The sequence below is a fragment of the Lotus japonicus genome, chromosome 1 (assembly GCF_012489685.1).
Source record: "Lotus japonicus ecotype B-129 chromosome 1, LjGifu_v1.2".
In the NCBI taxonomy this organism is placed as follows: domain Eukaryota; kingdom Viridiplantae; phylum Streptophyta; class Magnoliopsida; order Fabales; family Fabaceae; genus Lotus; species Lotus japonicus.
Window position 1 is genome coordinate 35,818,534 of NC_080041.1, and position 10,599 is coordinate 35,829,132.

Here is a 10,599-nt window from a genome sequence, read left to right on the forward strand (position 1 = left end):
TCGATGTAAGTGACCCCGAAGTTGCCACGTATGCCAGCGATTATGGTTTAAGAACAAAGAGCCAAACTCTTTCTTGCAACCGAAAGTGCGCGCAATCCTCGACACGACAGAACCAACCATAATCCTCACGAAAACAAAGGAATGGCTTTCAGAATCGCAGCAGCAGCAGCAACAGCTTCTGCTTCTTCATCACGTATTGCTGCAAGGTGGTCTCATAACCCACCACCATTCTTTTCACTCCCACACCACAACCTTCCTCTGCCACTTCCTATTCGCAAACTCGGTAAACCCACCCATCTTCCACTCTTTCGAAAATCTCTATTGTTGTTGCTGCAATCCTCAAAATAATGCTGAAATATTCCCCTTATGGTTAATTGTGTGTGGTTAATTACTTAATTTGCTTGCAGGGTCTCAGTGCCACATTCGAGCTATTAGCGAGGCAGCTGCTGTGGAGCCTGCAATTTCTAAGAAAGAAGGAGATGGAAGAGATTGGAAGATCAAGATACTTTACGATGGAGATTGCCCCCTCTGTATGCGCGAGGTTCACCTTTAAGACTGTGTTTGGTTTTCAGTTTGGAAGTTCGTTTGGGGCATTGGAATTCGAGATCACATATTCCAATACCCCAAACGTGAAAGAAGATATGGACCTCTGTTGGATGAAATCACTTTCAAACTGAAAACCAAACAGACACTAATTTGTTCATATAATAATAATAACAAATGTGGTTTCTCCTAATTCTTTTGCCACACTTAGCTAGTATCATGTTGTTTCATTTTATGTAATAGGTGAATATGCTAAGGGAGAGGAATAAGAGTTATGGCACTATCAAATTTGTTGATATAGGCTCGGATGATTACTCTCCAGAGGAGAATCAGGGTCTCGACTATGAAACTGTTAGTATCTACTACTCTATGGTCTATGCCTATTGTCATTTGTCACTTCCCATGTTTGCTCAGTTCTTTAATATGGTTAGTCTTAAGTTTAAAAGGTTATTTGTATGGTAATTTCTTTGGAGTTTTTTCCCCCTTTTATTGAATCCAAATTTTATACCAACCCAAACAGTATGCAATGAACTTCAATAGCAATAGCTCCTCTTTGATTTGTTAATTAACTTAATTACAGTTATCTTTTATTTGTTTGAGTGATGATAAAGGAGGAAGGTCGTGTTAGGCTTTTGGCAAAGCTCGCCAATATCTTTAATATGGAATGTGAATCCATATAGCTGACCTCACCTAGTGGGATAAAATTTGGTTATGGTTACTGCTACAGATTTTTTTTGAGTGATGATACACACTCACACGCACACATACATAGGTAGTGGGAAAACAGGGCAGATGTCCCTCAAGAGAAAAAGATTTCTTAATAGAATAGTAATAAAATGTTGTTTTTGGGCCCCTTAAAATGATTTTATTGAATCTTCCGACTAGTGAATGTTAATTTTGCTAAATGTGTTAAATTTTCACCCTCCTTACTCATTTTTTTGTGGTTAAGTCCTTGTACAGAAGGGATTAACTTACACCATTTACAACTTTACCTAGAGTACGATAAGAATTTTCTCAATCCAACAGTTGAATTATGACTAATAATCACTTTAATTATTTATGTCAAATCTTGTAAAATTTAAACAGAATAAGTTACTATTAAATAATTCTCATACCTATATGATGCTAATCTTGAACTGATGCATCTCAACGACTTTTTATGATACAATTATCTATTAAAACCTGTTTTCCACAAGCTATGTGCTAATTGATATATGTTATGATACATAGATATGTGAGGTTTCAAGCATATCTTGCATTTGTAACACAATGACTGTTTGTTTCCCTTTTAGGCTATGGGAAGAATTCATGCTGTCCTCTCAGATGGAACTGTGGTTACAGATGTAGAAGTATGGCTTCTTTCCTTATCTTCATTTTTAACTTAGGACAATTGCTGCCTATTCTCCAACTCTTGCTTCAGTAATATCATGATCTTCCATATACTTAGTTTTATGTTATGAGTTCAGTTTTTCTTTTCTTTTTTCAATTACTGGGAATTTAGAAATCAGATAATTACTTACAGCTATGCAATTCCCTTAGTTCATTCTCGATCTCAGAATGTGCATTTAAGTGTGTAGTTATGTATTAATTTAAATCCCTAATAATTAGATCCTAACAGTAGTATATGCAAGACTTGAATTTCAATTTCCAGTTTAAACTTTTAAGTTAGCTGTGAGTTGCTAGTGATTTATGAAATTTTTGTCCAACCAATAATTGGTTATCATCATTGAATAAAAAATGACGTCCCAAATGCAGAGGACTATGGAAGGATAAATCTTACTGATATGTGTATCTGTTGAGTGAAACTTGTTACTTGTTCCCATAAGAAATTCAACTTTTACTTTGCAATAAAATTGATATATTAATTTGTGCATGTGCTTAATGATGGTGGGGCATTCTTCAGGCATTCAGGAGATTATATGAACAAGTTGGTCTAGGTTGGGTTTATGCCATTACAAAATATGAACCTGTAAGTCTTCTTATCACACTTTCGAAGGACTTGTAATTCTGTTGCTTTCCAATACAGAGAAATCTTTGCTGCAGAAAAGACAGTTTTATTTTATTTTATATAATTATGTTATTAATGGAGGAAAACAACATTGACAGATTGCCAAAATTGCTGATTCCGTCTATGGTGTTTGGGCTAAATACCGTCTTCAAGTTACAGGTAAAAGCACATAAATAATTTTGCACCATAATCTCCATGTAGTTAGTTATGTTGTCATTGTTCTTGGCTAAAAGTAACACCTTAGAATATAGTTTTTTTCACTTTAGTTGGTCCGATGTAGACATGTTCGTCTTTTATTTAGTAGGTTGTCACATTATAGGCCTGAGAAGCAGAGTTATAGTGATAAGTTTTCCTTTAATCTTACACTTGATGACAAAAGTACAGAATCCATCCATCAATGATTAAACACTATCATTTCAGTTGCATTTTTTCATTTATGAGAACAGCTATGTATGTGTCAATAATTTCCACTACTTTAGAGCAAGACTTGCCTCTGATTATCCTAACTACTAACTAGTATGATTTGGCTAACATTGGTCCTCTCAATTTATATGATAATTGTCCACTCATGGTTTCCAGGACGGCCTTCGATTGAAGAAATATTAGAAGCTCGAAAGAAGAAGGTAGGCATACTCACCCTGCATAAATTATCATGTAAAATTTGGCATAAAATGTATCTGCATAATAAAACAAGAAAATTGACTAGGAGAGAAATTTCGAAGTTGGAAAACAGTCTGAATTTGAAAAAGAGGGACTCTTTGACATCATATACATTAGAATACTTGAGATTGAGACTATTACCCATTGCCTTGATTAGGAGTCTATATCCCTTTTATTTTTTGTATAACTGACCTGATGTTGCAAAATTGAAGACTCTTTCTTTTGAATTTTCCCTCGTCATAACGAACAAATATCATTTAATAAATTACATAGTCGAGATGATTTTTTTTCCTTCATATTTTATGAAAAACTAGTCTAATGCTTCATACATGAGAGCAGAATGCAAAGATATAGTATACATCAATGATCTTAATGTTTAGTGTTCTTGGATAATTTGATTCCATTAAAATATTTGTTCAGGCAATTGTTAGTAAGTAGCTTTTCTGGCATAAATTCTTAACTTAATATACGTAACAGAATAAAGTATGAGCACTATTAGATACAAATTAGTTATTTATATTTTGTTTATGTGTCTTCTCTGCAGGGTGAAGTATGCAAAAACAGCAATGCTTGCAAGATGTAAGCTTACTGTGGTGAAAACTTCAAAAGGCTTGTTGCATGATTTGTTACCAAGTTTGGTCTTCATCCTCTGAAGCAGATCTTTATATGACCTTATATACAAAAAGCAGCCAATATAGATTGGTGTCGCAGCATATAATGTCTTCCTCAGCATATGCATTTGATGTAGCATAAGAAATGATCTAGGATAGGAAAATGGGAGTGTATATAAAATGTATTGTAAGTCATTTTATGTCTTATATTCTCCATTAAGTCTTAGCAGATTCTTTAGCATGATATATATTACATAAGTTGAATGACACCAATTCCTCTGCATATCAATTTCTATGCATTGGTACTCACCACAACTGAGACAGTGGTGGCATCTTAAAAGTTTATTTTGCATATACATAATCATAGAAAGTTGACACATTCATATCATGTGCGTCCCTTTACCTGAGGGTGGCAGGTATAGTTGGAAATTCCCTTACTTCTGTTGGTATATATCAATAATATTTGCCCATTCACGTCATCAAGATCTTTGAAAACTCGCTGGTATTTTCGTCTCTTAACATCTCACGTAGCTTTCCCTGAGTGGCTTCCACAAGCTAGCTCTGAAATATGTGTCCCTTGAGGTTGGTGATTGAGATAGACCCATTGAATATGCCAAGGTCTCATATTAACTACATGGATAACTAAATGAATCATTATAAATAGTAAAGAAATCATCACCCCCGAGCTATATCTTGAGGTTAAAGTTAGGTTTAACTTGAATTTTAACTTTTAAGATGGTATTAGAATCTATCATAAATTTGAAGTTAAGGCCACCCACCCTTGTTCAACAAGAAAAACAATAGGCCACCAACCCTTGTTCAAACAAAAAAAAAAAATTATCCACATGGGCTCGCGACTTTTCAAGTGCAATTAATCTACTTCGAATGCAAAGTTGCATTCGAGAATAATGTTACTTTCACACCTCTAAGAGAGGTGGAAAGAGGTGGAATGAGGAGACAATTAGGAAGAAAAAAAAAGTAAAAGAGAGAAAGTATGAGATGTGATAGATGATAAGAGAAAAGAGATAGAAATAAAAATAGGTGGAAATGAAATGTTTAGAAAATGAGCTGTGTACGTATCATAGCTTTGTTCATTGACACACTTATAAATGGACCACATAGAGATCTCCAGTTTTGTAAACTTCACATTCTAGACAGTGTTATCATTAGCGGATGATGGTTCGTGGCAGAAAGCCCCAAGACGCCAGAAAAATATAACAACACAAGTCCCATAATAACAGTATATCACATTGTCATAAACAAAATAAGTCTTATACCAATAGTTCAATACAAAGAACCAAACTTAAATCGCATCTAGTTAAACTAAAACTTAAACACAATGATAGTAATCAAAATGAAGACAAACTGACAAACTAACTAACAAAATCTGAAAGTCTCTAATCTTGCATCCTGGATGAGCCCTATTATTCTTGAAGAAGCTTATGATGAAGCTCCATCACTTGCCATGTCAAAGAGGATATGAGAGCTGCCAAGAAAAAAGCATATGAGTGGAATATAAACAGGGCTATATATAGGATTTCATTTGTACTTAGAAGTGGTTTGAAATTAACTAGAGCATGACATTTTTGAAACCGCTTTTCTTTTCAATGCATTTTACAATTTCTCTTTGTTAGTTTTCATTTACTTCTTCTTTTGAATCCATCTTTATTGTCTTCAAATTAATATCTTCCTCTCACTTAAGTTTTTAAGAACATTCATCACGTTCTTCATGAAGTTTACATAAAAAACACTGTTAACATTTTCAATAAAAAGAACTCTAGAGGATTTGAATCCAATCCCCAGATTGCTAATGGATTCCTATTACTTACCAAATACCAGACTAAATAATAGTATATGAAATGTGAGATTCAATGATTGAAAACCTAAAAGAAAGGAAGGAGAAATTTGAAGAATAAACTTTGTATGGGGTAGTGCACCCCATGTAGTTGATTGTTGGACTAAGAGTAACACACTTTTCCATTGTTTAGCTCACTCTTTGAACTCTGGGTCATCTATATTCTTAAATATAACTTTTAGTTACTGTTCTTACCCGACACCTGACCTCTCCGAACAAGGGTTTATCTTCCTAGGGTCTTGTGCCGTGAACACGATGAGTACTGAGTAAAGAGAACCTTTTTTATTCCATTGGAGCTTAGCCTTTTATAATGGGGCTTGACTCATGACCTAATACATTACATATGGGTCTCATGTACAGGATATTGGGCTTCTTGTGGATATAAACCCCAAAGTCCTAGTTACATAACCTCACGTGTACACTCAGAATCATGGATGGGTCAGGTCAGCAGGGACTCGCGGGCCTATGAGGTCCCGCCAATCCATGTGTGGCGGGTCCGGTCCACCTACGAATCCTAGTAACGTGTCAGGTGTCATGTGTATGGGTCTTGTCTTTAGCATTAGGTCCCGACCCGCCAAAGTCGTCAGCTCCGCTGAATAGAGGTCGAGTCGCCCTTATGGGTCGAGACCTGTCTAGTTACATTTCTACATGTTATTTAAATTTATACATAACCATATTTTGTTTGTAGATATAATAATCATGAATGGCTAAGAGGAGATTCTAATAAATTTCTTCTACATCAAGATGTGGAAATTACTCGTGCAAGGATGAAAAGCTTCAAAATGTATTTTGTTGATGCGCAAGTGAATGTAGAGCTTGCAAGCTTGTAGGATGAAAAAGAAGACTTTGAAGATATGGACTATGATGAATATGGATGTTCAATCTCTGTGGCCAGTTCACAGTACTCATGCTTCGATACTTTAAAAGGTTGTCTTTAAGTTTCTTGAGCAACCATGTTCATCTTTATATTGTAAAATAAATTGAAGCTTATATACTCTTTCATTCATTCTTTAAAGAGTAACAATATCGCACCACATAGAGAGGAAGATCTAATATTTGTTCATAGCAATCTCTGGCTGATTTCAAGTAACTCTCCACAATGTCACCAAGAGGAAACCCACATGTGGGATATAGCATGAGATGAGTTTGGATCACTTAATGAGAGTGAAACTCTAGAAGTTGTTGATTTATCACTCGATGAACTAGAGCTAGAGACTAGATTTTTCAACGATGATGATCAATAAGGAAGCGAGAGTCATTAGATAGATCAGTTCTTCCTTTTTTGCGGCAAAATGTTTCCTTTGTAAATTGAAGTATCTTAGTTTTTCAATAGGCACGCTTACTCTAAGCTAGCAAAAGAGCTCACAAGCGATTCCAGAGGGACCAAGGGTAAGATGATGAAGCCAACCACCCCAGCGATTAGAGGATTACGCGTGAAGTGAGAGTGGAGCCATAGAATGACAGCTACAGCATATTTGCCACCGACTAAGTCAAGTGATGTGTTGAATAAATGTTGTGATTGGAGGGCTACAAATAAATGCAATGCCCACAAGCGATGACAGGAAATAATTACTCATAAAACTTCTTAGCTTCTTCTCTTTCCTCCTCCTCTTATTGAATCTCCTCCTCTTAGTTCTGCTAAAAAGGACTTGATCTTTATATGTAGTGATGTTAATCATTTGCACGCACAACAATTTTGCTTTCTATATTTATAATCAATTTTAAATATTTCATCTGACAGAGACATGCATTTTAGATACAAACTTAAGATGCAAAACAATAGTTTAACAAGAGTTCTGTCAAATTCTCTTTTTCCCGCACACTCTGTCCCACAAGTCTGGGCGAACAGAGGAAGCAAATAAAAATAGATGTGAAAGCAAGAAGGGGGGACAAAATGAAGTCCCTAGAGGAAAATGGCTCCAAATCTGTATGCATAATATTGAGATATTGGCATCTTAAAATTGAAATGAAAACTCAGACTACATGAGGAATGACATGGGAATAGTAAGGGAAGTACACTGTTGATTCTTAACAAATGAACCAGTTCACAGTGCCACGAATCACTCTACAAATCTCTGTTTTTGGTATGAACCTAAGTAGATAATGTAGTATGATTATGTACACACTAGCACAATTGTTCACCTAAAGTAACCATGATAAGAAACTATACTACTCAACATAAGCTAAAAAAGAACAAAACAAAAAAATGCAGAATAGCAAGCTTGAAATGGCCACCTTCATGATTTACACCAAAATCCAGCAACACCATATATACTAGTTCCCACTTCAAACCCAACCTCTACTTCAATCAATCCCCTACAGTTACTACTTACTTACAAATTTCATCAATAACTTACAATTTATCCCTTGTTCTACATACCCTAAACCAACAAGTTTAAACTGTTGAAAAAAATTAAATTAGGGAAGGAAAGGGTATTGGAAATCAAATGAAAATCAGAAACCTAAAATGTGGTTGAGTTCACATGGTTGGTGTTCCAGGCACCAGCAGCTCGGTGGCGAGTCCGAGGCAACCCATCGGATTCGAAGAGGCTATCAAACTGTGACCCTGGTTGATCCTCACCAGCCCTCATCGTCTGCAACACCCTCCGAGCCTTCTCCCTTGCCCGCTCCGTTCCCGTCTCCTCAATCTCCCTCAGTACCTCCACAGCCTTAGCCTCCTTTGCCAACCCTTTGAACCTCAAGCTCCCATGACTCAGCGCGTACAGCGCAGCCACGCAGTTCTCCCGAGTAGCCTCCGAGTCAAACTTATTCCTCCTCAGCAAATCCACCAGAATCTCAACCGCATTGCCATCCAGCATCGCGGTCCGCCCCTCCACGCACGCAGCCACATTGCACAGAACCAGCAGCACCCGGCTCGCCAGATTCCCGTTCGCCACCATTGAAAGCAGCGTCGGGACAACCCCGAGCTTCACCAGCTTGACCCGGTTGCTCTGTACCAGAGTCAAGTGGTACAGCGCAAGCGCCGAGTCATGCCTAGTCCTCTCGGATTCCGACCGCAGCGCGTGCATTAGCGGCTGCAACGCGCCGAGAACCCCAATCGCCATCTTGTTGTCATCATCCAGCGCCAAGCTGAAAAGCGCGCCCGCAGCGTGCTCCTGCGACTCACTGAATCCCCCTTTCAAAACATCGATGAGAAACGGAACAAACCCTGACCGCACAATCCTCACCTTGTTAGTCTTCTCCAGAGAAAGGTTGACCAGCGACGCCACCGCGTTGACCTGAACGACGACGTATCGCGACTCCACCAACAACCGCAGCGCCGAGAGAAGACGCGGCGTGCAGAGCGAAACCCGAGCCTCTTCCCTGTTCCGGGTGACACTCCTCAGCATAACCACGCCTTCTTCTTGCTCGAAAACCTCGTTGCTCTTCATCATCTTCACCAATCTCGCCTCCTCCTCCGAAGGAGGAGCTCCGCTAGGGTTTTGCGCTTCGATCTCGCAGGAGGACGACGACGACGAAGAGAAGCAAGTAGGGCGAGTGGTGAGCGGCAACGGCGTTCCGGGGGGACTCGCGGCGATGATAACCGATTCCTCCGACGACGACGCGGAGTTGAAGTCGTTAACCCGGGGCGGACCCAGTTCAGTGGCGGCGTGAGAGAAACCTATCATCACCGGGTTATCAGCAACCGCCTTCAGCAGCTCCTTCTCGGAAACCCTAACACTCTCTTGCGGCTCCGCCGCCATTGCTTGACGAACCAGGCTCTCGACGGCGGAGTAATCGGGCGGGCACGGTGGTGGGGTGGCGGATTTGCGGCACCAGTTGAGGATGGTGGTTTTGATGGCCAAATTGGGGATGACGGTGGAGAAATCGGGTCGGGTTCCGTTGAGATTGGGTGAGAACTTCAAGTCGTTGCAGACTTGAACGGAGAGACGCTCGAATGTTTGACCCGAAGAGACGACAACCGGGTCGGACATTAATGACCCGGAAATGGGGCATAGAAATTCCTTAGGAGGTTCAAGCTTAGAGTGGGAGGAAGAACGGTGGAAGGAGATTTTCCACCTGTGTTTACCGTTGCCACCCATAAATTATTGACAATTTCTTGGTTTGTTGAGTGTTTGATGAATAGAGAATGATGATGGATTTGAATGGAATTGATTATAAGAATGAGAAATTGAGAATGAATCAATGAATGAATCAAGTGAGGTTGAAGGAATAGTAGATGCACATGGTATTATTGTTGTTGGGTGAGACTGAGTCAGGTTGCTAAGGGTGTGTTTGTGTGTGTCGAGTGTCGAGTGTCGACAGAAGAGAGAGTACGGACTAGACTAGCATTAAGAAGACGGGGACAAGTTGCGAATTAGATAGACATCATAAGATTGATTACTGGATGAGGTTTATGTTTGCCTTTTTTCTCTTCCGGTTTTGACCTTTGGTTTGTAAACCTACTACTATTGCCTATTGGTATTGGCATGGTCTAACGTTGTCTCATGCTTTAATGGGGAGGGTTAAGGGTATTCTTTTGGTGCATTAATGGGGAGGGTATTTTTTTGGTGCAAGAAATAAAAAATTAATGGGGAGGATATTTAATGAAAACTGGCCAGTTCTCTTTAGGATATTTAAGGCTTAATTGCAATTTTAGTCCCCCAACTATTGTCTTCTTACGAAAATCGTCCCCAAACTTTAAAATTAGCAAAAAATGTCCTCTAACTATACCTGTTGTTGCACTTTTGGTCTGCCGTTTGCCTTCCGTGAGAAAACTAACGTGAGTAGCTGATGTGGCTCCCTCACGCGCGTCTCATGTGACTTTCTTCAGAAGAGTTTGATGACTGGACAAGTCACATGCTTCTTACGTAACTCTAAAAGGCTCTTATGGTCATCTCCCTCCTCCATCGTCTTCTTCACCATGAAACCCTTTTATAGTCACGTGAGAAGCATGTGACTTGTCCAGTCATCAAGCTCTC

At 38.9% G+C, this 10,599-nt stretch overlaps 2 protein-coding genes across 2 annotated transcripts; one reads left to right on the forward strand and one right to left on the reverse strand.

The window, feature by feature from the left end:
• Positions 1-42: 42 nt before the first annotated feature.
• On the forward strand, positions 43-4,205 carry LOC130734550 (uncharacterized protein At5g50100, chloroplastic). The gene is made up of 8 exons (XM_057587016.1): positions 43-283; positions 408-541; positions 787-894; positions 1,836-1,892; positions 2,447-2,512; positions 2,650-2,710; positions 3,131-3,174; positions 3,756-4,205. Exons 1-8 carry the CDS (start codon positions 142-144, stop codon positions 3,792-3,794), a joined length of 651 nt encoding a protein of 216 aa, XP_057442999.1. The 5' UTR covers positions 43-141; the 3' UTR covers positions 3,795-4,205.
• Positions 4,206-7,884: 3,679 nt separating this feature from the next.
• On the reverse strand, positions 7,885-9,991 carry LOC130734551 (U-box domain-containing protein 38). Its single transcript, XM_057587017.1, has one exon. The coding sequence runs from the start codon at positions 9,718-9,720 to the stop codon at positions 8,140-8,142; it is 1,581 nt and encodes a 526-aa protein (XP_057443000.1). The 5' UTR covers positions 9,721-9,991; the 3' UTR covers positions 7,885-8,139.
• Positions 9,992-10,599: the final 608 nt, after the last annotated feature.

Excerpts from the sequence above, each read along its gene's own strand:
- LOC130734551 (XM_057587017.1), bottom strand. The coding sequence starts at position 9,720 with ATGGGTGGCAACGGTAAACACAGGTGGAAAATCTCCTTCCACCGTTCT.
- LOC130734550 (XM_057587016.1), top strand. The coding sequence starts at position 142 with ATGGCTTTCAGAATCGCAGCAGCAGCAGCAACAGCTTCTGCTTCTTCA. Across the intron at positions 895-1,835 it reads AGGGTCTCGACTATGAAACT|GCTATGGGAAGAATTCATGC; the intron begins GTTAGTATCTAC and ends TTTCCCTTTTAG. Across the intron at positions 2,711-3,130 it reads ATACCGTCTTCAAGTTACAG|GACGGCCTTCGATTGAAGAA; the intron begins GTAAAAGCACAT and ends CATGGTTTCCAG.